This window comes from Zootoca vivipara, chromosome 2 (assembly GCF_963506605.1).
Source record: "Zootoca vivipara chromosome 2, rZooViv1.1, whole genome shotgun sequence".
In the NCBI taxonomy this organism is placed as follows: Eukaryota; Metazoa; Chordata; class Lepidosauria; order Squamata; family Lacertidae; genus Zootoca; species Zootoca vivipara.
The window spans coordinates 14,506,775-14,532,110 of record NC_083277.1 but is presented as its reverse complement, the minus strand read 5'-3'; the positions used below and the strand labels follow the sequence as shown (position 1 = coordinate 14,532,110).

The 25,336-nt window shown below is 48.5% G+C and overlaps 2 protein-coding genes across 4 annotated transcripts in view; both read left to right on the top strand.

Moving 5' to 3' along the window:
- Window positions 1-1,620: 1,620 nt before the first annotated feature.
- On the top strand, window positions 1,621-7,080 carry LSM2 (LSM2 homolog, U6 small nuclear RNA and mRNA degradation associated). Its single transcript, XM_060271165.1, has 5 exons — window positions 1,621-1,738; window positions 3,279-3,346; window positions 3,659-3,689; window positions 5,019-5,078; window positions 6,059-7,080. Exons 1-5 carry the CDS (start codon window positions 1,646-1,648, stop codon window positions 6,182-6,184), a joined length of 378 nt encoding a protein of 125 aa, XP_060127148.1. The 5' UTR covers window positions 1,621-1,645; the 3' UTR covers window positions 6,185-7,080.
- Window positions 7,081-12,030: 4,950 nt separating this feature from the next.
- Window positions 12,031-25,336, top strand: part of VARS1 (valyl-tRNA synthetase 1) — a 35,634-nt gene continuing 22,328 nt past the window's right edge. Inside the window, exons 1-12 of one of the 3 annotated variants that reach the window (XM_060271163.1) lie at window positions 12,031-12,092; window positions 14,121-14,480; window positions 15,778-15,921; window positions 16,165-16,315; window positions 18,499-18,662; window positions 19,312-19,396; window positions 20,162-20,262; window positions 20,591-20,718; window positions 23,200-23,364; window positions 23,491-23,572; window positions 24,332-24,451; window positions 25,105-25,213. In XM_060271163.1, the coding sequence (XP_060127146.1) occupies window positions 14,127-14,480; window positions 15,778-15,921; window positions 16,165-16,315; window positions 18,499-18,662; window positions 19,312-19,396; window positions 20,162-20,262; window positions 20,591-20,718; window positions 23,200-23,364; window positions 23,491-23,572; window positions 24,332-24,451; window positions 25,105-25,213 (1,603 nt within the window). In that variant the 5' untranslated portion in view covers window positions 12,031-12,092; window positions 14,121-14,126. Of the gene's footprint in view, window positions 12,093-12,353; window positions 12,464-13,226; window positions 13,372-14,120; window positions 14,481-15,777; window positions 15,922-16,164; window positions 16,316-18,498; window positions 18,663-19,311; window positions 19,397-20,161; window positions 20,263-20,590; window positions 20,719-23,199; window positions 23,365-23,490; window positions 23,573-24,331; window positions 24,452-25,104; window positions 25,214-25,336 lie in introns of those variants that run through there. The other 2 variants (XM_060271164.1, XM_060271162.1) reach the window with 2 other exon arrangements.

Genomic DNA, 25,336 nt, shown 5'->3' with positions numbered 1-25,336 from the left:
GAAAAATCCGGGATCAGCGGCGGCGTGGCACCAGAAGTCGTTTCTACGCATGTCCAGACATGCGTAGAAGCGACTTCCAGGAACCGGGAGCTTTACGGGATATTTACGGGATATAATCAATTCGGGATAACAGCAGGAAACGGTAACAAAATACGGGGGTTTCCCGCGAAAAACAGGAGACCTGGCAGCTATGCTCCGGACAAGATAGGCCTTTGGTCTGACCAGCAGGGCTGTTATGTTCTTATGACCTCTCTGTGGTAGCGATGAGCCACTTCACGCCTTGGCTGTAGTTTAGAAGTACTCCCCACGTGGATCGGGGCCATCACGACAGTCGGTCTCTCTCTGCCCCCTCCCCAGCGGTTGCCAGGAATGTGGGCCTCACAAATATGAGTGCTTTGTTGGGTGCTATGTTTTGTTTTCTGCTGGGAGAAGGAGGATCTCGCCACGGGGAAGCCATTTTAGGCAGCGTCTCCATAGCAACCAGAACATATGTCATGTGTGCTCTAGCTTGCAGCTTGTCACATGTAGCCTCTCATCTGATTGAACTGACAAAGGAATTGCAAGAGGATAAAGATGCAATTGTCAACTTGTGGAACTGACTTTGTCAGGATTCCCCCAATATATTTTACTGTACTTGGGGAAAGCAATGCAAGGGCCTGAATCTCTGCTGCCCCTGGGTGGAAGCAATGAGTTTGTACACATTTGCTTTAATTGCGGAACGAAAAAGGAGCAATTTAAGGCCCTTTTTCTGGACCTGATCCAGGGAGCTCTGCCACAGCATTGATGACCAGTGCTGCTTCTAAAATCAGGCCAAGCGAGGCTGTTGCGGAAAGGCATGAAGTTGCAGCAAGGGGTAGAAGGGGTGTGTGCTATAATATTGCCAGCCCTGTGCTCCCTCAGTTAGCCTGCTGCCCTCAGGTGATGTGGTCGATGCTATCCTGTCACCTGTGTTGCTGTAAGATTCAAATGCCAACCTGACGGGCTTCTGTATGGGGGATAGAGGGCATTGTCTTGTCTGCCGCAGGCAGCAAAATACCTTGGGCCCAGGACCGGCCCTACCATTAACAACAATATTCTGGAGATCCCGAGCCATAAGGTGGCTAGATTGGCCTCTACTAGGGCCAGGGCCTTTTCAGTATTGGCCCCAACTTGGTGGAACGCTCTTTCACAGGAGACCAGGGCCCTAACCCAAACCCACAACAACCTTGTGAGGTAGGTTAAAGGCAATGACCGGCCGAACAGCACCCAGTGTAAGCTTCATATCCCAGTGGGAACTCGAACCCAGGTCCTAGTCTAGCCACTGCACTGGAGAATCAAAAGATTGCCCATAGTCTGCGGACACCCGCGTCCGCCGGTGCACACGTGACACGTTGCAAAGAGTTTCTGCTTTAATGGCTAGAACTGCATTCCCTTCTGTGGCCAGGATGGCCAGGTGTTTAAGGCCACTTTTAGTGGGAAAATATGAGAGTTTAAAACGAGTTTTCTATCCGTTCATAGAACCCGCAAGCATCCTTCTCCTTTAAGGCGCGGAGCGAGGCATAATTAGGCAGCGGCCCCTTAAAAAAAACAAAAAAAACTTCCTTCCTCCGCGCTTTCCGAGCGCGTCTGGTTGTCCCGCCCCCTTCCCCGTTTCTTGAGCGTCCGCATGACGCATGCGCAGCCCGGGAAGTTCTTTCTGGGTTCTGAGGTTTGGTCCACGCGGGTTCTTTGCTGCTGCGTCTGGCGAGCGGCGGCGATGGTGAGTTTGTGACGTCATGGGCTGGCTCTGTGACGCAGCTGCGATTGCTTTTTCTTTCCCCTCCTTAAAGCAGGGTGCAGGAAGCAATGGTGTGTGGGGTTATTGTTTTTATTCTGCAGTCAGAGAAGCCGCTTGCAAGTCGGGGTCGGTGGGGAGAGGGCGAACTTTTCCTGCTTTTAATTTCTGGACTCAGAGCAGAGCAGCCTGTGTTTTGGCGATGAATGCAGGCAGCAGGGTAGCTAAAAAATGCACCTTAAGTACTAACAGCGTCGCCATCGTCATTAGGATCAATGCTTTTTGCGTTCTCTTTTTCATAGAAGAGTTGGAAGCGACCACGAGGGTCCAACCCCCTGCAAAGCAGAAATCTTTAGCCCAACGTGGGTCTTGAACCCACAACCCTTAGGAGTTAAGAGCCTACTGCACAACTTCAGCCGAATAAGCACCTCTTTACACTGACCTTAGACATCTGAGATATGTGTTGCCAGGGTCCAACCTATGACTGTAATCCGTTTTAATTGTTGCTAATTGTTTTAATTGTTGCTAATTTAATTGTTGGTAACCCACCCTGGGCCATGCTGGTGTAGGGCGGTAATAAATTTAATAATGGTACCATTATTGTTGTTCTGTGTGACACCGTATTAGTGTATGATGACTTGGCAAAGAGCACTGTTTCCTACCCCGAAGGGCTTTTTTAGAGGCAAGGAAACTGGAGCAAAGAGGAAACGGAGTCTTGAATGGGCAGAGGAAAAAGGATGATGGGTATTTCATTTACCTGTAGATGAGCAATTGTTGCCACAGGGGCTAGAAACCTCTTTTCAGACTGTGGGTCCTATTCCTTTCTGGGCCTCTAGGCTGACAGGGGCAAGATGGGAGTTGTAGTCCAAAACATTGGGCGCTCCCACAGTTTGTTGGAAGCTGATGTGTACCTACGGGACCGCCTCTCCTGGTATGCCCCGCGGAGGACCTTAAGGTCCACAAACAACAATATTCTGGAGATCCCGAGCCATAAGGTGGCTAGATTGGCCTCAGCTAGGGCCAGGGCCTTTTCAGTATTGGCCCCAACTTGGTGGAACGCTCTTTCATAGGAGACCAGGGCCCTGCGGGATTTGTCATTTTTCCGCAGGGCCTGCAAGACAGAGCTGTTCCGCCTGGCCTTTGGGTTGGATTCAGTCTGACCCCTGTGTTTTCCTCCCTCATGGTTTTGATTTATGGACTACTTAAAATGAGGCTGCATTTTAAATTTTAATATTGTATTTTAATCTGTATTTTAATTGTTTACTTTTCTTTTATGTCTTATTGTAATTTTATTGGTGTTAACCGCCCTGAGCCCGGTTTTGACTGGGGAGGACGGGGGTATAAATAAAATTTATTATTATTATTATTATTATTATTATTATTATTATTATTATATGTGATGTGTTTGGCGCACACTGCTTCCTGCTGAGCAGTGGAATAAAAGTTGCATGAGGCCATATTGTGTTTCTTAAGTGCAAGGGAGTCTCTGGATGATCTCTTAACATTTATTCTTCCTTCAACGCAGCTTTTCTACTCATTCTTCAAGTCCCTGGTAGGGAAGGACGTGGTGGTTGAACTGAAGAATGATTTGAGGTACAACTTGGTACAAACACATCTTGCTCTCCTTGGGGAAAATCCAGGAACCTTGGTCCCAGATCCTAACCCTTTTCTAAACAAATAAATAAAATATAAACTTGATTAATTCTACCCCGCCGCTCTGGGCGGCTTTCAACAGAATATTAAAAACAAAATAACTTCAAACATTAAAAAAATTTCCCTAAATAGGGCTGCCTTCAGATGTAAAAATAAAATTTATTTCTCAGCCTTTGCACTCCTTTCTCCCTCCCTAAAAGATCTCATGTGTCCTGGCTGGCTTTTAACTGTGCCTTTCCTGTTTTTTTACAGTATATGTGGGACCTTGCACTCCGTGGATCAGGTATGAATCACACCACAATCCTATTCTTCCTTACAGATTATATCCTACCCTAATTCTTAGTGGATCACTTAGGCGCAGCTTATAGTTAAACTATGAAACTTGCTCCCACAGGACGCAGTAATGTCTAACAACTTGGATGGTTTTTAAAGGGGGTTTGGCAGATTCCCACAAACCAGTGGGCCACTGTTCTGATCCAGCAGGTTTTGCTTATGTTACATTCTAGGTTTTATGAAAAATATGTGCGTTTTGGTTCTCAAAAGGGCTTCCCGTTTGACCGTACGAGGAAAGGGGATCTGTGCAAGCAGACTTACAGAAAGCAAAACGTCTCTTTAGTAGTGCGGTCATAAGGTTTTGTTTATTTTAATTGTGGGGCGTGACAAGAGATGTGTAAAATGATGCCCGCCACGAACAACTTGGACAGGGAGAAGTTTTCCTCCCTCCTCCCTCGTAATACTAGAAAATGGGGCCACCTAGAGAAGCAGAACAAGGGACCCAGGTGGCGCTGTAGTTAAACCACTGAGCCTAGAGCTTGCTGATCAGAAGGTCGGCGGTTCGAATCCCTGTGACGGGGTGAGCTCCCGTTGCTTGGTCCCAGCTCCTGCCAACCTAGCAGTTCGAAAGCACGTCAAAATGCAAGTAGATGAATAGGAACCGCTACAGCGGGAAGGTAAACGGCGTTTCCATGTGCTGCTCTGGTTTACCAGAAGCGGCTTTGTCACGCTGGCCACATGACCAGGAAGCTGTACGCCGGCTCCCTCGGCCAATAATGTGAGATGAGCGCGCAACCCCAGAGTCGGTCACGACTGGACCTAATGGTCAGGGGTCCCTTTACCTTTTTAGAGAGGCAGAACATGTTGGAAGACTCAGGACGGGCGAAGGAAAAAACGTCACAGAGCATATGCTTGAATTCGCTCCACGAAGAGCAGCGATGGCCACCAACTCAAATGGCTTTAGAAGAGGATTAGGAAAATGCATGGGGAAATATAATTGTTAATGGCTGCCACTTCTCCTGGCCATGTTCTGCGTCCACAGTGGGAGATAGCGCCCCTTTGAATAGCAGTTGTGTGGAAAAGCATGTGGGGAGAGAGCTGTTTGGCTCAGATCCTGCTTGAGGCGTTGGCTGGCGTCTGGTCGGTCACCGTGACGACAGGATGCTGAAATAGATGCTCCCAACAGGGCCCTGTGTTCATTGGAAGCTGACCAGAGGTGTTGATTAAGGTGGATAAACAGCAAAGAGGGTATGAACAGGCCGCTAGGCAGAATGTTGTATTACTTTTGAACCTTACTTGCTTAGTTTCCCCCCATCCTCTCTCTTCTTTGGCTTTGCAGTATCTGAATATCAAGCTCACAGACATCAGTGTGACCGACCCAGAGAAATACCCTCACATGGTGAGTGATGGACGTAGGGCAAAAGGGGGATTTAGGACTGCCGGCGTGAGAAGTGCAGATAAATGCCAAGGTAGAAATTGGTATCTCTCTTGCTGGCTTTTAACCTGCAAAGCCCCAGAGCCAGTGCAGGGATTTTTCTTGGTGGTGGCTGGGGGAGATCTGAGGGACCTTTATTAAAAACTCGCAAGTCCTACTCCGACTTTCCCCAGGCTTACCCTGATTATTTGCTTGTTTTAGAGCAGGGATAGGCAACCTAAGGCCCGGGGGCCGGATGTGGCCCAATCGTCTTCTAAATCCGGCCTGCGGATGGTCCGGGAATCAGTGTGTTTTTACATGAGTAGAGTATGTCCTTTTATTTAAAATGCACCTCTGGGTTATTTGTGGGGCATAGGAATTCGTTCATTCCCCTCCCCCCCCCCAAAAAATATTATAAAAAAATATCCCACAAGGTCTGAGGGACAGTGAACCGGCCCCCTGCTGAAAAAGTTTGCTGACTCCTATTTTAGAGCCATTCAAAACCACTTGGCATTTTAAAAAAAATCTCAAGGTGGTATCCAGAAATTTAAAGCAAATGAAAAAAATATTAAAACAGCATTATTAAAACAGATAAAATCAGGGATTCAGAAATAGCGAGGCCCAGTCTTAGGCTCGCAAAAATATATCCCTTCGTAAGACACCTGAAGCTGTTAATAGAAGATGCTCCACACAAGTATCATTTTAGCTTCCTAGAAACAGTAGTTAATGGGGTTTTTGAAAATGAATGGGGGGGGGAATTAGTTTCCCACCCCCCATCTTGTGCCCTGTCATTTCCCCCCACCTCAAAAACAACCTTGCGTGGTAGATCTGTGGGTGCTGTTTGGCCACAATGTCACCCAGTGTGCTTTACAGCTGAGCAGAGGATTTGAACTGTTGCATCTCCATAAGTCCTGTCTGGATGCTTCTGATCTCTGCACCCTGTAATGCTATTCTTCCCCCTCCAGTTGTCCGTCAAGAACTGCTTCATCCGCGGCTCGGTCGTCCGCTACGTCCAGCTTCCAGCCGACGAGGTCGACACGCAGCTGTTGCAGGATGCCGCCCGCAAGGAAGCTCTGCAGCAGAAGCAGTGAGGGCGCCTCCTGCTTTCATTCCCTCCCCTCCCCCTTTCTGCACTGCGTGGTTTTCCTCGGATAGAGTTGAATGAAGATGTGGGAAAGCTAGACGCAGCTTTCATACCTGCCCCCCCCCCCCGGTGCAATGGAAGCTGCCACCAATATTCTGTGTGCACGCACCACACACACCAGTCCTGCACCCTTTGGGAGGCAGAATGCGTGCCCAGGCTAGAGTTGGTGCCTGCCTCCTATGGGTTGGATCCAGACTTGTGAGTCAGCCTTGCAGGAGGCCCACAGGAATCAATAGGAATTTAGTTGTGGCTACCTGAAATCCCGTCAACTTTGGTGGGTCTGATCCATGCGCATTTAAACCTGGGTCCAACCCTGCAAGAAGCAACAAATCTGGTTTCTCTTTTGCTTTAAGTTCAAGGAGGTTGTCTGTACACTCCTGTTTTGTTCCTGCTGGGGACGCGGAACCCCCTCCCGTGGTAATGGCAGCGACTTTTTTTAAAAAAGTAATTATTTTGAGCCAGTAGTTCAATTTCCCAGCAGCTCCCCTTGCCCCTGCAAACACTTCTAGTATTTCCTCTGCTCTGCCTGTGGCCAGCAGAGGGTGTCACAGGGCCAGCCAACTTTCCCTTTAAAGCAAACTTGGGTCTCCAGCAGTTTTTGGACTACAACTCCCATCATCCCTAGCTAGCAGAACCAGGGGTGATGTGAACTGTAGTCCAAAAACTGCTGGGAAACCCTGCTCTAAAGCAGCTTTGTGCTTGGCCCGCAAACACGGGACCTGCCCATGATTGTATTTTGTTTTCCTCATGCCCTTTGTGTGTTTTTTTTTATTTTAAGAGGGCAAATTGAAAGATAAATTGTATGTAAAGTTGCGGAAGAATAAAAGGTTGCGTTTGAAAGATTGTGATTGTTATGGGCTCTGTCTAGGACTTGGAAAAAAACCATACACACACCCATGGTTCTGTATGAATGACACACAATAAGGCCATGCACTTAATTTTCCATGCCCTGCAGCCCTTCTTTGGATTGTTGGCTTTTAGGACTGCTCTGCCCTTTACTTTTTTCAAATCAATTTTCATGCAAAGATGGCTAGAGCCTTGCTTTCTCATAATCGCACCAATAAATTCATCATGTGTTTTGCAAGTATACAAGTTCTTTCTACCAATGAAATCCAGGCAAATAACGCACATTTATATCCTAATGTGTTTCCTTGGTTTATGTAACCTGACTGCCACTGCACAACCCTCCTGTCCCTTGACTTAAAGCAGGCATCCCCAAACTGCGGCCCTCCAGATGTTTTGGCCTACAACTCCCATGATCCCTAGCTAACAGGACCAGTGGTTGGGGAAGATGGGAATTGTAGTCCAAAATATCTGGAAGGCCCAAGTTTGGGGATGCCTGACTTAAAGCAACTGTGTGAGAAGGAAGACCAAATGCCTGTTTGTCAGCATGCTATCCTGCGTGTTGCTTTGTTTGGTTTATAGAATACATAGAATCGTAGAGTTGGAAGAGACCACAAGGGCCATCCAGTCCAACCCCCTGCCGAGCAGGAAACACCATCAAAGCATTCTTGACATATGCCTGTCAAGCCTCTGCTTAAAGACCTCCAAAGAAGGAGACTCCACCACACTCCTTGGTAGCAAATTCCCCTGCTCTTACTGTCAGGAAGTTCTTCCTAATGTTTAGGTGGAATCTTCTTTCTTGTAGTTTGAATCCATTGCTCCATGTCCGCTTCTCTGGAGCAGCAGAAAACAACCTTTCTCCCTCGTCTATATGACATCCTTTTACAGTATATATTTGAACATGGCTATCATATCACCCCTTAACCTTCTCTTCTCCAGGCTAAACATACCCAGCTCCCTAAGCCAGGCATCCCCAAACTGCGGCCCTCCAGATGTTTTGGCCTGCAACTCCCATGATCCCTAGCTAACAGGACCAGTGGTCAGGGATGATGGGAATTGTAGTCCAAAACATCTGGAGGGCCGAAGTTTGGTGATGCCTGCCCTAAGCCGTTCCTCATAAGGCATTGTTTCCAGGCCTTTGACTATTTTGGTTGCCCTCCTCTGGACACGTTCCAGCTTGTCAGTATCCTTCTTGAACTGTGGTGCCCAGAACTGGACACAGTATTCCAGGTGAGGTCTGACCAGAGCAGAATACAGTGGTACTATTACTTCCCTTTATCTAGACACTATACTCCTATTGATGCAGCCCAGAATTGCATTGGCTTTTTTAGCTGCTGCATCACACTGTTGACTCATGTCAAGTTTGTGGTCTACCAAGACTCCTAGATCCTTTTCGTATGTACTGCTCTCAAGCCAGGTGTTTCCCATCCTGTATTTTTGCCTTTCATTTCAGGGAAGACACAGGTTTCATCGCTTATGTCACACCAAGCATTGGAGTTGCAGGGATGATCCCCAGTCCCAGGGCCAAGGCTTTGGACATAGTTTCCAAAACTTGGGTCCCCAGCTGTTGTTGGGCTACAACATTCCCTAGCTAGCAGGACCAGTGGTTGGGGTCAGAGATAATGGGAGTTGTAGTCCAAAAACTTGGGAGGCCCAAGTTTGAGAAACTCGGGAGTGGAGATGGTCACACCAGAAGTGATAAGGTGATTCATTGCGTAGAGCAAGACTGCATGTCTTACCCAACGGGGGAGGAGGGACCTTTCACAGGCCGCCCCTGCCTCCTGTCCCAAAGCCTTGCTCTAATCTGGAACCAGGAGTTTCACCAAGGACATATGAGCTCCCAACAACACCTGAAAGGCCAAAGGCTTCTCCGCTTTCTGCTCATCTTGCGCTACCCCAGACCCGATTTTCTGCCCGTCTCGATTTAACCCGCCAGACCCCCCCCCCCAAAAAAAACCCCAAGCTGTGAAGATCCATCATCCAGTGCGCGTGGGAAATTCAAAGCCCATTTTCCCACAGCGACGGAAATTTTTCCCACGGCCGACGGGCGGGCCAGCAAGTGACTTTTCAGAAGCCTCCTGCTGCTGCTGCTGCGCAACTGGGGCTGCTTGGGGACGAGGGCTTTTGTCCTCCCGACCCTTCAGGAAGGACCACCTGGCAAGGCGGGGAGGATGGCGGGTTCGTGGTCTCCCTCCAGGTGTTTGCTAGACGCCAAGCGACGTACTTCTCAGCCGACGGCTGCCTTGCAGCCCGCGTTCCCGGGACATCCGAGCGGCACTAGCGGCCCTCCCGCCAGGAGAGAGCGCTCCACCGCTCGACTTGGAAAAACTGCCGCCTAACCTAAGGCGACGCTGGGCTAGATGCAGCCTAACTGCCTGCCCGCGTGTACTGCTCTGCATTTCTAGTTCTACGTTCACGGCGCCCATTCTCAGCCGAAGCGTCTCCAGCTATCCTTAATGGGTACTTCCGGTCCTGTTTCCCGCTATCCTCGTTAACAGGGGAGAGTGGCTGTACCGGAAGTGCGCGCTGTGTGTCACTCTACCTTGCGCCTTCCACCGGGCTGTTGTGAACGTGTTGCTCTATAAGAATCGGGAGGCGGAAGTCTGATTTTAGGGTCCTTTTCCACCGAGGGCTGGCGACGGAACTGCCTGTGTAAAAGCAGGTATGATGCAAGCCGGTTGCAATACATGTCTATTTTATTTATTTATTTGCTTCATAACATTTATGCACCAATTAACCAACCAAGCAAACAAACAAATAAACAAAGCAGCAACCCTCAGCGCGGTTTACAAAAAAGAGCAATAAACTTGCAACCTTGCATTAAAAACATACAAAAATCTAAATGCTAAAAACAGGTCAGAATGACCTATAGGGGGAAATAGTCCCATATATCCTGTGTCCTCCACCCCATCACCAGCACACAGCTGCATCTAGGGAGCAATGCTTTGAAGCAGAAGAAGCCTTGTAACCGCTTTGATCAGGAATATATATGTATTAGGAAATTATTATATTTAGATGTATTGTGCTAAAAATGTTTTTTTGTTGAATAAAGCAAAAAAAAAAAGGGAATGTTGTTGTTGTTTAGTTGTGTCTGACTCTTCATGACCCCATGGACCCAGAGCACGCCAGGCACTCCTGTCTTGCACTGCCTCCCGCAGTGGTCAGACTCATGTTGGTAGCTTTGAGAACACTGTCCAACCATCTCATCCTCTGTCGTCCCTTCTCCTTGTGCCCTCCATCATAGCTGCCAAGTTATCCCTTTTTTACAGGGATTTTCCCTTATGCTGAATAGGCTTCCTCGCGAGAAAAGGGAAAACTTGGCAGCTATGCCCTCCATCTTTCCCAACATCAGGGTGTTTTCCAGGGAGTCTTTTCTTCTCATCAGGTGGCCAAAGTAAAAAAGGAATTATCTCCCCTTAACTCCCTGCAACTTAGCTTCTGTGTGGACCATGCCCAGGATCATCACTCTGTCCAGCCTAACCAAGCCCTCCTCTGCTGCCCCCTCAAAAACACCACACAACTTAAGACTCAACACTCAACACTCAACATTTTCCCTTCCACGACTCCCTGCACCCCCTGTTCCCCTCCACCCCCACCACCATATCATTTAGCTTGACGAAGAGTTCTGGAGAACTTAAAAAAACTTGCACACTATTCTGTGACTTTTATGCTGGCCTAATAAAGGTTGTGGGACGCGGGTGGCACTGTGGGTTAAAACACAGAGCCTAGGGCTTGCCAATCAGAAGGTCGGCGGTTTGAATTCCCACGATGGGGTGAGCTCCCGTTGTTTGGTCCTTGTTCCTGCCAACTGTTATGTATTAAGTTAACTGCAGTACCAACCTAGTAGTTCGATAGCACGTCAACGTGCAAGTAGATAAATAGGTATCACTCCAGCAGGAAGGTGAACGGCATTTCCGTGCGCTGCTCTGGTTCACCAGAAGCAGCTTTGTCATGCTGGCCACATGACCCAGAAGCTGTACACCAGCTCCCTCAGCCAATAAAGCGAGATGAGCGCCGCAACCCCAGAGTCGGTCACGACTGGACCTAATGGTCAGGGGTCCCCTTACCTTTAATAAAGGTAGTGGCACTACTACAGCTACTGCGTAATGCTCATTCCACATTCATTCATTCATTCATTCCTTTACTTATTTACTTAGTATACCACCCTCCATCCGAATATGTCGGTGGGGTGGGGTGGGGGTTTAACAGCATAAAAATACAGAATACGACCACAAAGGACATAATATAAACAAGAACAAACCCAGCCCATAATCCTCCCCCACCCTCACACCCCACAGACATTTAAAAGGACATTGAATGTTAATCATTCATAGGAGTAGCTTCCTGCGGCAGCACCTGTGGAACTCCCTGCACCTTGAGACTTCGCCACACTCCTTTCTGTACCTGCTGAGAATATTCCTGTTTAGGACACTACACAGATGCTTAATGGTTCAGGTAACTTTAAGGTGTTTTAGTATTTCCTTTTGCATGCGTTATAAAGTGCAGGGATTTTTTATGAAACAATCAATAGCGTTCTTATAGAGATTTCAGAATATTTTTTGCAGGGCAATACGCAGGGGTCGAGGTGCTGAACATAGCTGCCAAGTTTTCCCTTTTCTCGCGAGGAAGCCTATTCAGCATAAGGGAATTTCCCTTTAAAAAAGGGATAACTTGGCAGCTATGGTGCTGAACTAGTTAAGGGAGACCCGAGTACAGGCCCTCAGATCCTGACAACTGGAAGGGGGCAGAGGTGTGTAACACTCCTCGTTTCCTTAAAAAAAAAGGAAAGGAAAGAAGCCACCAGTTGGGATTTGAAAGAACGGGTATATTCCTGCATTGCAGGGGGCTGGACTAGATGACCCTTGGGTCCCTTCCAACTCTACAAATGTCATGCGCTGCAAATTCGTGGCGGTGACGCAGGCGTTGCAGCAGACGGCTACAGGCGGGGTCCTTCCGCAATGGGAAAGTAGCACGTGGGGGGGGGGAGAAGCTGCAACCGGCTGGACTTGCAGGTAAGAGGAGGACCCCGCCCCCTCCCTTCTTCCCCTGAACCCAGGATTCCTGCCATAGGGGGTTCCCCCACCCCCACCCCTCACCCCAAGAAAAAGACCCTCCAAACATTTCATTCATTGACGGAGAGAGACTTATTGCAGATTCTCAGTCCAACCCTCTTTTTCCCTCTCTAGCACCTCATTTGTCTCCCGCAAAACCCGGGAGTTTCGACCCCTGTTCCCAAGTTTACTGCGGTTCTGGTTTCCTCCCAAAGAACCCAGAAAATTACTCTTGGATTTCCTCCCGCGATCCTTCCGGAGAAACCAAATCTGCCGGCCTCTGCCAGGACCCCGCCGCCAGTTGATTCCCTGCCCTCTTCCAGAGAGTCAGTGTAAGGCAGCCTAGAGCTATATGGACCCTGGCTCAGTACAGTATAAAGCAGCTTCCTAGGTTCCTATCCCATCCCAGGTTCCAGTACAGTTACTACCTGCCCCTCACTTTAGTTTTAATTTCGTCAATCAGCCTGTCTCTTTTTCTCTCCAACTCTCTGTGCTTATTAAACAAAAACCTGAGCCCAAGTCCAGATTTAAACAATTAGTTCTTTTTCTCATCTGCCCCCCACCCCAGTTCACATGCAGATAACTTCTTGTATTTCCGTTTAGAGGATCTGTTGTTTGATCGTTCCTATTGAGCTGGCAGGATGCAGATTTAACATCCTTTGCCTCACGCCAGCAGACAAAGGTCCTTTTGTACTTACTGCGAGTTAATTCATTTGGATTTTTGACATGTCATGGTTCCAACTTCTCGGAGCCTGTGACGTTGAAATAGTTTAAAATAAAACTGGATACATGCCTATTCTACAAATTGCACATGGCTATTTCACCCAACTGTCTTTGAACCTGTTCCCTCACCCTGAGGGAGAGCTCTGAGAGGCAGATCTGGGTGCCAGGACTCCTGAGTTCTCAAGGTGGGGACCGGGGAATAGCAATAGTAATAATGACAGTTTGCAACAGGTATGACGCTGCTGAAAGGCAGGATTCCCATAACCTAGAAAGGGTTTGAAGGCGAATTGGGTACCAGGGTTCCTGCCGATTTAAACTCCTCCATATGGTGGTGGAATTTTTTTAAAAAGACCCATAAAGTCTTTATACTTAACTCTGGGGACAAACATATTGGAGGTTGGAAATCCCGAGGAAAGAGCTGCCTTTTGTTCTGTGGCATTTGTAATATTTGCCCTAAGTAAGAAGACCGATGAACCCTTATCTGCATATTGCATCGCCTCAGGTTGGCAAAAATCAGGTTTGTAGTACAGTACTGGCCTTGTTTTCTGCTAGAACCTTGAAATCTTCCAACTGGAGCCTCAAGCGAAATAATTTTGATTTCAGAGATTTGGTTTGATGTGACAGCACTGAGCTGAACTCAGAGTTATTCCCCCTCTCCCAGTTATCCCCTCCCTCAGCTCTCCCCCAATCTCAACAGTATCTTGTCCTTGTTGTTGTTTAGTCGTTTAGTCGTGTCCGACTCTTCGTGACCCCATGGACCATAGCACGCCAGGCACTCCTGTCTTGCACTGCCTCCCGCAGTTTGGTCAAACTCATGTACGTAGCTTCGAGAACACTGTCCAACCATCTCGTCCTCTGTCGTCCCCTTCTCCTTGTGCATTCAATCTTTCCCAACATCAGGGTCTTTTCCAAGGATTCTTCTCTTCTCATGAGGTGGCCAAAGTATTGGAGCCTCAGCTTTACGATCTGTCCTTCCAGTGATCTGTCCTTCCAGTGATCTTGTCCTTAAATTGTTGTTAAACAGTTAGGAGTTGGAAACCTTCACCAGTCTACTTCAGATCACCCAGAGATCTAGCAGGAGACCCCAAACTACCCTCTGCCCATCTCTGACCTACCTTCCTGTAGCGTAAGTTCCTTAGATCTAGCCTTGCCCTCTGCAGGAGCAGAGAATTTATTCTAACCTCTTCTTCACGACAGCCCTGTTGTATTTTCAAGAGGGCTCTTAACGTCCTCCCTCTTAACTCTTTCGTTGCCCTTTCTTTCCAGGTCGCCATGACAACTCTGTACCTTTCCCCTCATCCGGATAACTTCCAGAATCTGCGGGTGCTCGTTGCGGCCCGCTATGGCCGACATGAGCCCAGGGTGGTTGCTCTGCCTCCTGACAAGGAGCTGGGGAATCCTTCCTTCCTTGTGCCCAAACTCCCAGCTCTGGAGACCCAGGCGGGCATCCGTGTCTCTGGCGCAGCGGCTGTTTCTTACCTGCTGTGCCCGGATGCCATGAGAGGGCAGAGCCCAGAAGCCAGCTCCCTGGTACAGCAGTGGGTCAGTTTCGCAGACTTGGAGATCACTCCTGCGGCCTCGGCGGCTGCGTTCTCTGTGCTGGGGGTCTCCAAGCAAAGCAAACAGGTGAGAGGCAGGCTTAACTCTGCTGTGATGGGGTGGGGGTACTGTGTCTAACTCATAGTGTAGTGGAAACAAACAAACAAAAAATTCCTTCCAGTAGCACCTTGGAGACCAACTACGATAAGTTTGTCATTGGTATGAGCTTTCGTGTGCATGCACAGCTACCTTACCTGTTCATAGTGTAGTGGTTAATGGTGTGAGCTGTGAGCCAGGAAGAAAGGGCACTGGAGTGGGCAGGGCGGGGGAGAAAGTGCAAAAAAAAGGCTCTGAAAAATAACTTGTTTATTTGAGACAATGAACAAAACGAAAAGCATAAACCTACATTACACTTTTCGGTGCCTGCCCAAAACGTTGTTTAGGCAAGCCTAGCGAGACAGGCATAATGCTGCCTTTTGTTTTAATCTGGTTTCTCGCTTTTCGAAAGCTTAGAGTTGAAAGTTTAAAATAGTTGCATTTAACCGCTTTGACCAGGGGTCCCCAAACTAAGGCTCAGGGGGTCGGATGTGGCCCAACCGCCTTCTAAATCTGGCCCACGGACGGTCCGGGAATCAGCATGTTTTTACATGAGTAGAATGTGTCCTTTTATTTAAAATGCACCTCTGGGTTATTTGTGGGGCCTGCCTGATGTTTTTCATGAGTAGAATGTGTCCTTTTATTTAAAATGCATCTCTGGGTTATTTGTGGGGCATAGAAATTCATTCTTTTTCCCCCTCCAAAATATAGTCCGGCCCCCCACAAGGTCTGAGGGACAGTGGACCTGCTGAAAAAGTTTGCTGACCCCTGGCTTTGACTGACCATTTTATTGCTCTATTCTTTTTGCAAACCGCTCTAAAGTATTTTTTTAATAAAAATAAATAAATTGTGATACACACACACACACACACACACACACACACACACACATTTTGTCAAATAAATAAGCAAGCACACTATGCAGCTGAGCCCCAGGTACTAATAGGCGTTTGCCCTGTGCTGTTTTCTTTCCCTACTTTTGCAGGATCCAAAGGTCATGGCCACCAGCGTGTTTAACAAGACCCCAAACACTTTTTAATTCATAGTTTTTGTTTGATTTAAACTCCCCCCCCAAAGAATCATGAGCAAGGACATTTAGTGAAATAGACCACATACAAGGTGGAAGAGGCACAGTGCCAGGTAATACTGTGGGAGGGTCACTTCTGATTCAGGGGCCGCTTATGCAGAAAGGCCCTGCAAGGAGTCCAGGCGGCAGGTATCTTCTGAGCATTGTACCACCAGAGGCGGTGGTTTGTGGGTGTGAATCACACACTCTTCTCCTGCCCAGGTGACCGACCGCGCTGTGGCAGAGCTCCAGAGTCTCCTTGCTGTGTTGGACGGCCACTTGAAGCTGCGGACATACCTGGTGGGCGAAGCTGTGACATTGGCCGACGTGACAGTTGCGTCTTCTCTGTTGCTGCCGTATAAATATGTGAGTCCTTCTACCCTCTGCTCCAATGGGGCATCAGTAGGATTATTTTGCAGCAGTTTCTACTCTGCTTTTTGGGGGGCAGGGAATCAGTATCTCTGCAGATGTTCTGCCTTAACACTGTTGTTGAGTCCGTAACCTTCTTCTCACCTGTATTCATAATGGTATATTTCGCTCTCGTGTTCCTCTCCTCCTCATCTCCAAATGATTCTTTCCCCCCTCTTCCCATCCTGACGTTTCCTCTAGGTCCTCGACCAAGCTCTCCGCACTTCATACGCCAACGTCACCCGGTGGTTCCTGACCTGCATCAATCAGCCAGAATTCCAGTTTATCTTGGGTCCAATGAAGCTGTGTGACCAAACACCTATAGTGGGGACCCTGAAATCAGATCTCAGAGGTAAGGTGCTGCTACCGTTGTCCTTGTTCCCAGATCCTTGTGAATTTGCTGAGGGCAAAGAAACCTCAAGGAAGAACAGAGCTACAGTCTGTATTGCTTGGGAGAACAGAATGTTATTATTGTGGTGACAATTTAATGTCGAATTGGGTAGGCTTCTGGTCTGACCTAGCAAGGCTTTTCTGTTCGTGTCGCCCTCAATCTGAATAGGTGGGCCGCTCAGTCAAGGATCCTCTGCTGATTTAGTAATCATCAGTGCTTAAAAAAGAAAAAAGAAAAATAAGGTGTTGGTACTTACTATGAAGTTGTTACAGTAAGTGCCACACTTTTAACATTGGAGGGGGAAAGGTGCCGGTACTTTGTGTTAGGATTCTTGCTCCGTGTTTGCAGTCATGGGATTGTTTTGTCACATGACGGTGTATGTTTTGGTTCCACATAGTGGGGAGTGATGGAGACAGGATGTTTGGTATCACTGTGTTCCGTGATGTAGGACTATTGTCCTTAGTTTCTCTCTCTCTTTGCTGTCTGATGAGAAAGAGGAAGGAGCTAAGTCAGAATGCTCCGAGTGTATGATATGTAAATAAAAGCAGATTAGCCAAAATGCTGTGCTACTGTGTTCTGTTAAGCAAACTGCTAACACTCTGCAGGTTCCTAAGTGTGCTGATGCTCCTTGGTATCAGTCACTGTGGTGTTCGGGCTGGAGAAAGCTTTTGAAGCTCCCGAACGGCCGACCAGGAGAGAGAGAACATGCCAGTCGGGCATGTGTCTCTGCCAGGGTCCTACACACGAGTAGACGATCCTAACACTTTGTACCCTTTAGTATCCCCAGAAAAAAGCACTGATGGTGATGGTGATGATGAAATAATAATATTATATTTCTTATACCCTGCCCATTTGACTGGATTTCTCCAGCCACTCTATGCGGCTTCCAACATTAAAAGCTTCCTCAAACAGGGCTGCCTTCAGATGCATAACAAATTACAGGTGAAACTCGGAAAATTAGAATACCGTCGAAAAGTGCATTTATTTCAGTAGTGCAACTTACTATTTTTTCTTTTTCTTTTAATTTTTACAAATGCTTTCTTTTGGAAATTCCGCAGTAATAAAACAAATAGTTACCACAATACAAAAATAAACAAAAATAAGCATCGCTATAACTTTTCATTAATTACATTCCATTTATAATTGACCCGCCTAATGACAGATAATTACAATTACAACAAATAAAGGCTTGGCATATCTTGCTTTGCATGTCATGCATCTATCTCATATATTGGTTTCACCTTTTAAGTTGCATTACTGAAATAGATGCACTTTTTGACTATATTCTAATTTTCCGAGTTTCACCTGTATATAGTTGTTTTAACATCTGATCGGAGGGCGTTCCACAGGGAGAGTGCCACTACCGGGAAGGCCCTCTGCCTGGTTCCCTCTAACTTCACTTTTCACAGTGAGGGAACCACCAGAAGGCCCTCGGAGGAGGACCTCAGTGTCTGGGCTGGACGATGGGGGTGGAGAGGCTCCTTCAGGTATACAGTATAGGAGTTTAATGGTTAGCACCAACACTTTGAATTGTGCTCGGAAACATGTGTTGTTCATAGAGGCACAGACTTTTTGGCAGCGGTGGGGAGATGTGGGTCTAGTGCAGGAGTGGCGAACCAGCAGCCCTCCCAACTATTGATCTGGGCCACAATTCCCACCATCCTTGACCGTTGGCTGTGGAGCGCTGCAAGTTCCCCATCCCATTCTGGAGGGCAGGTGGCAATTAAGCAAGATATATTAACAATGTGGCGCTGTGGATTAAACCACAGAGCCTAGGGCTTGCCGATCAGAAGGTCGGTGGTTCGAATCCCCGTGACGGGGTGAGCTCCCGTTCCTCTGTCCCAGCTCCTGCCAACCTAGCAGTTCGAAAGCACGTCAAAGTGCAAGTAGATAAATAGGTACCGCTCCGAGTGGGAAGGTAAACGGTGTTTCCGTGCGCTGCTCTGGTTCCCCAGAAGCGGCTTAGTCATGCTGGCCACATGACCCGGAAGCTGTTTGTGGACAAATGCCGGCTCCCTCGGGCTATAGAGCGAGATGAGCGCCATAACCCCAGAGTTGTCCGCGACTGGACCTAACGGTCAGGGGTACCTTTACCTTTATTAACAAGTCTGCTGCATGTTGGTTTGTGTCCTTCCCCCCTTAAGAATTTAAGGCAGAGCTTTCGGAGCCCAAGGAGCTCACAGAGCCGCCCAAAAGCGCATCCCAGCTAAAGAAAGAAGCCAAAAAGAAAGAAAAACTGGAGAAGTTTCAGCAGAAGAAGGAAAAAAGCCAGCAGCAGCAGCAACAACAACAACAACAACAGGGGGAGGTAAGAGTGAGGAAAGATTTAAATATCCCAGAAAAGAAGGAAATAGGATCTGCGTGTGAGACAGAGATATTTTCCAGTGCTATCTATTCCAAAACAAAAAAAGCTCCCTGCATGTGGAATGCTAGCGTGTTGGGGACTGAGGGATTCTGGTCTTGCCAAGATTTGAGCAGATTTGGGAGGTGCTTGGGGGAAGGAGGGGGAAGGGAAGTTCCCCGACACTTGCACATGCAATGTTTTGGTTACATGCCACCCAATGTTTGCTTAATTATTTGATTATTGACTGGGTTTTCTTACCTGCCCTGTCACTGTTAGGTCCCAGGGCAGGTGGAATCAATATAAAATGTCATTTCAAACAATTTTCAGTCAGAAGAGTAGAGTGGGTTCTTAAAAAATACACCTCAGGTCTATGTGTATGTGTATATATACATGTGTGTCTCGCTAATAATAAATGAATAAAATTTATTTTAAACCTTGCCTTTTCCCAATAATAATTTTTAAAATTTTATCATCGGGAAAAGGTAAGGTTTGAAAAAATTGCACGCTGAACTTGCCTGAATTCAGGAAAATAGTGAAGAGCTCGGGGCAGGGGGGCGATAATAGTGTTTGGGCCCTGTTTCCACCTTCCTGCCCCCATCCCGATTCTTTGCAGAAGAAGCCAAAAGTGGAGAAGAAAGAGAAGAAGGATCTAGGGGTCATAACCTACAACATCCCAACTCCCCCAGGAGAGAAAAAAGGTAATGTAAGTGGGGTGGGGGTGGGAGGGAGCTGGGCAGGGCTGGAGGTCTCTGCCCCACACTGTGTTCAGGCATCCGACATGCCAACTGTGAAGTCCGTTACCCAAGTGGGGGTCGAAATGTAATAATAATAATATTTTTATTGATTTTTTTTATTGATTTAAGATTTTCTTGATTTACAGAAATATATGCAATGTCTCTCATAACGTTTTTACAAATTGGTTCCATTTGTTGAGACATTGGGAAGAAAGAGGGGGATAGCAGTAGATGGGGTGAGATGGGGGGGTGTCAGGTGACGATGTTTCTATTTTACTTAATATATGTGGGGTTTTGCGTCACCGTCACTTGTGCAGGTTCTCTGTTGTTCCCTTGTGTTCCTTTGGTGGCGAGAGAGGTTGGGGTCGGCCTAGGGTGTGGTTGTTCATTTGTGGTTGGTTGTGGTGTTCTTTTTTTTCCGTGTGTGAGTGGGGTGGCTGAGTGGGTGTTTTGGATCAGGTTAGCCATATTGATTTGTATGCTGTCGGTGGATTTTTGTCATTGTCTTGTTGGGCCGTGTGTGTGATAAAGGGGAGCCATACCGGGGTGACGTCGTCGTCTTCTATTTGTCCCCGTGTCAGTTTCAGCTTATTGGTTAATATTTATTTATTTCCCGCCCGCTCTGGGCGGCTTCCAACGGAACATTAAAATACAATAATGTAGCCCAAGAAGCAGCGCCCAAACACAGCAGGAAGCTATTAGGAAGCCTCAATGTCTCTCTTCTCCCAGATGTGAAGAGTCCGATGCCTGACTCCTACAGCCCCCAGTACGTAGAAGCCGCCTGGTACCAGTGGTGGGAGAGCCAGGGCTTTTTCAAGCCAGAGTATGGGGTGAGTTTGAGCCTGGGGTGACTGTGGGGCGGGATTCTCTCAACACCTCCCCCCCCATCGGGAAGGTTACATGGCCAGCCCAAGACTTTTTGGTGCCTGAAGCCAAGAACCAAATGGTCGACGCGCACACCCCTCAGCCAGGGAAGAAGGGGCGAGTGAAGATTACACCACGGGTGAGCAGGGGTGGATAAAGATCTACGTTGGGATCTGCTGCCCCTGGGGGCCTTGCTGCCTGAGGCGGTCGTTTCGCCTCGCCTCATGGTTGGGCCGGCTCTGTGGCTGATTCCCAGAGGGCTTCCTGCCTCACGACAATTGCTCTCCTTTCCAGCGTCGCAGCATCTCCGAGCCAAACCCCAAAGGCCTCTTCATGATGTGTATCCCTCCGCCCAATGTCACCGGATCCCTCCATCTTGGCCACGCCCTTACCAATGCCATCCAGGACTCTCTGACCCGATGGTGAGGTTTCCTTCAGTTGCCTTGACTACAGTCTTATGTCCTACGCTAGACGTCTCTGTCAACTTGCACCCTCTGTTCCCCACCCCCTCCACCCCTTAACTGGCATTCTTTGGCCTTGCCCCAATTTTGCCCTGCCTGAGAGCTGATTCAGGTAACCCCGACTCCCAAGTGGCATGGGGCTTCGTATAGGTTGTTAACTCATACGTCTGAGAATGGGATATACAGCGCACAGAATTCAGATTCCCAAGGATCGCTGCGCTTTCGTTTGGAACAAAGCAAGCTCAAGTTCCTAACCCTCATGGTCTCAAATATAAAATGTCATTTCAAACACTTTTCAGTCAGAAGAATAGAGTGGGTATGTGTGTATGTGTGTGTGTGTGTGTGTGTGTGTGTGTGTGTGTGTGTCACTAATAATAGAAACTTGCTTGAAAGGGTGTTCAGAGCTCTGTCGTACCTTTCTCTCCCCATGGGTAACCCAAACAGAGGTTATGCAAAGGTATGCAAAGTAGTGAAGATGCTAAATACACTCGCATAATTTGTACAGGTTGAAGAATTAGGCTGTTCCTGGTATAGAGGCTTGCATTTTAGCCTCAGGAAGCTACTCTTTCGACTAGAGGAGTCCTAGGAGGGGGAATTGTCCTGGAATTCTACTCAATTGATCCAGAGTAGAGCCTCAATGTATAGTTAACAGAGTAAAAGCTGAAGCACATTGCAGGATTCCCCCAAAACAGACCAGAGGCAATTATATTTCATCCAGCAAAGCTTTACTGCTACTGAAGGCAAATGAGCATAATGGTCACAAATCTAATATATTCAGGATTGGCACTGTCCATAAGAAATCCAGTTGCAGGAGACTTAACTTAAACTTACAATACAGTGGAACCTCGGTTTACGAACACCTTGGTTTACGAATTTTTGGTTTACGAACTATCCTAACCCGGAGGTTAGTAAACTGAGGTGCCCGAGACCTACTGAGCGTCCGATGCCTTTGGGGAGGCTGGGCCTTCGCTCCAATGCCTGCTGGAGGCCCGGAGTGAAGCCCCGGCCTCCCCAAAGGCATCGGAGCGAAGGCCAAACCTCCCCGAAGACACTGGAGCGTCCGATACCTTCGGGGAGGCTGGGCCTTTGTTCCGATGCTTCCCAGAGGCTGGGGGACGCTTCCGCGACTGGGCTGCAGCATCGGAGCAAAGCGGATTAATCCGTTCTAGATGAGGAAAAACACCCCCTAAAGCAGCAGGGCCTTCGCTCCGATGCCTTCGCGGAGGCCAGGGAGCGCTCCCCGGCCTCCGCGAAGGCATCAGAGCGAAGGCCCTGCTGCTTTAGGGGGTGTTTTTCCTCGTCTAGAACGGATTAATCCGCTTTGCTCCGATGCTGCAGCCCAGTCGCTCCCCGGCCTCCGCGAAGGCATCAGAGCGAAGGTCCTGCTGCTTTAGGGGGTGTTTTTCCTCGTCTAGAACGGATTAATCAACTTTCCATTACTTTCAATGGGAAAGTTCGCTTCGGTTTATGAACACTTCGGTTTATGAACAGACTTCTGGAACCAATTGTGTTCGTAAACCACTGCAACGTATAATAGGTCTAAACCAGGCATCCCCAAACTTCGGCCCTCCAGATGTTTTGGACTACAATTCCCATCACCCCTGACCACTGGTCCTGTTAGCTAGGGATCATGGGAGTTGTAGGCCAAAACATTTGGAGGGCCGCAGTTTGGGGATGCCTGGTCTAAACATTAACACTAAGCATGCTATGTACAGAACACCACACCAGAAGGAAGAGAGATAGAAAGTGAAACCCAGGCTCCTTCTGGGCCTATATTTATAGTCAGCATGACCTTGATTGAAAGAGATAAGAGAACCAGTTTAGGCCAGCTGTAGTCAGCTTCTCTGAAGGAATAGCCCAAACATGAACCTTCTGCTTGTTTCTTTCACACAGGGAAGCTTCCAGAACCCCTTGAATTAATTAGAATAGGAAAGAGCTCTACACATCAGATCAATACTTTCTGTGCTAAGATATGCAAACTGAAAGGAATTCCCTCGTCCCGCCCGTCCACTCGCCTCTGTGGTATTCTGGAGAAAGAACCACACTTTCTGAGCATGAGTACGCCACCCTTTGAACGCTGGGGGGGGGGAACCCCAAACAGGAGCACGGCCTTCAAGGTCGACATCGTATGTCATAGGACAGGCATGGCCAAACTCAGCCCTCCAGCTGGTTTGGGACTACAGTTCACATCATCCCTGACCACTGGTCCTGTTAGCTAGGGATGATGGGAGTTGTAGTTCCAAAACATCTGTAGGACCATGCCTGTCATAGGAGGATAGCCAACAAAATGTGTCCAGGTGTTGCTGGACTCCAACTCCCATCAGCCCTAGTTGTCAGGGGTGATGGGATTTGTAGCCTGGCAGCAGCTAGAGAACACCCCATTGGCTGTTCCTGAACTACGTCGCCTGACGAACAGCTGCTCACGACCCCCTTGTCTTCCAGGCACCGGATGAAGGGGGAGACCACCCTGTGGAACCCCGGCTGCGACCACGCCGGCATCGCCACGCAAGTGGTGGTGGAGAAGAAGCTGTGGAAGGAGCAACGGAAGACGCGGCATGACCTTGGGCGCGAGTTGTTCGTCGAGGCCGTCTGGAAATGGAAGACCGAGTGAGTTGTCGCAGGCTGGCCACGTTTTTCTGAGCGCCTTGAACCCAGTCCCTGTGCCGCGTCACGTCTTCTAGAGACACGACGACGTGCTCAGGCTGCTTTTTCCCTCTGGCTCTTTTCTTGCAGAAAAGGCGATCGGATCTATCACCAGCTGAAGAAACTGGGCGCCTCAATGGACTGGGACAGGGCCTGCTTTACGATGGACCCGGTAATAATAATTTATTATTCATACCCCACCCATCTGGCTGGGTTTCCCCAGCCACTCTGGGCGGCTCCCAACAGAATATCAAAAGCACAATGAAACATCAAACATTAAAAACGTCCCTAAACAGGGCTGCCTTCGGATGTCTTCTACAAGTCAGATAGTTGTTTATTTCCTTGACATCTGATGGGAGGGCGCCACTACCGAGAAGGCCCTCTGCCTGGTTCTCTGTAACCTCACTTCTCACAGTGAGGGAACTGCCAGAAGGCCCTTGGAGCTGGACCTCAGTGTCTGGGCTGAATGATGGGGGTGGAGACGCTTCTTCAGGTATACTGGGCTTAAAGGATAAGAGCAACCTGATGGGATTGCCTCTATTAGATTAGTTCAGGAAATGACTGGTCATGCCAATAGTCTTCTAGGACAGCAGTGAAAGACTTTAGACCAGGCACCCCCAAACTTCAGCCCTCCAGATGTTTTGGGCTACAATTCCCATCATCCCTGACCACTGGTCCACTTAGCTAGGGATCATGGGAGTTGTAAGCCAAAACATCTGGAGGGCCACAGTTTGTGGATGCCTGCTTTAGACTTAGGGGAGCCACTTAGGGTTGTGTTCCCCCCCCCACAATGTTGTTTTTTAACTAAACCCCAAGATCCACCAACTGGATTTTGCGGTTATATTTCGGAGTCGAACGGACTGCGATTTTGTTGGCGTCCCACAAGAGGTGGAAGGGGCTGAACCGAACTTCTCCCTTGCTTTGCCCACAGAAACTCTCCAACAGCGTCCAGGAGGCTTTTATCCGGCTGCACGAGGAAGGCGTCATCTACCGGAGCACGCGCCTCGTGAACTGGTCGTGCGCCCTCAACTCGGCCATCTCCGACATAGAGGTGACGGGGTCGGGAGAGGCTGGGCAAATGGGATGCTGCCGCCCCAACTTCACTTTGCCTTAGTTTAGCTCCTTGGTCAGCTCCTACTTTCAAGCTGCCCAGGTGTGGCCCTGAATGTCAGCTCCCTCTTCCTCAGCCTTAGCGTTGCCTTTGTGGCCAGAGTGACACCATACATTTGAAGACTATGATACCACTTTAGATAGCCCTGGCTTTCCCGCAAAGGATTCTGGGTGGGAGCTGCAGTTCGTTACAATTGCTGAGTGTTGTTAGAAGACCCTCGTTTCCCCTCACAAGGGCTTCAGTTCCTAGAGTGGCCTAACAATCGATCCTTCCTCACAGGGAATTCTGGGAAGAATTGCAGCTGTGTGAGGGGAAACCGCTCCCAGAATTCTTTGGGGGAAGCCGTGGCTGTTTTATAGCGGTATCACAGCGCTTTGAACGTACAGTGTGAATGCGGCCTTTGTTGAGCTCACCAGGGAGGGAAGAGGAAGACAAGATGGCTCTGACTCTACCTACTGTTTGCCCCCTTTCTACCGTACCACCCCCAATGGGCACCAGCCCCCTCTGGGGGGGAGAGATAGGGCCAGCTATTGCCCCTGTGCTAGGCCCAGTGAGAAGAGGGTGACACACCTTGGGAACCTTCCTCTTCCCAGGTGGACAAGAAGGAACTTACGGGCCGGACGCTCTTACCTGTCCCCGGCTACGAGAACAAGGTTGAGTTCGGGGTGCTGGTCTTCTTTGCGTACAAGATCGAAGGTTCCGGTGAGTCAGGAGACCTGGTGGGCAGTTGGGTTGGGTTCAGGACCTGACGCCCTTTCTTTTTTTCCTCTGACTCTTGGTTGCTCTGTTGTGGGACCAGCGTTTCTCAGAGAGGAGCACTGATCT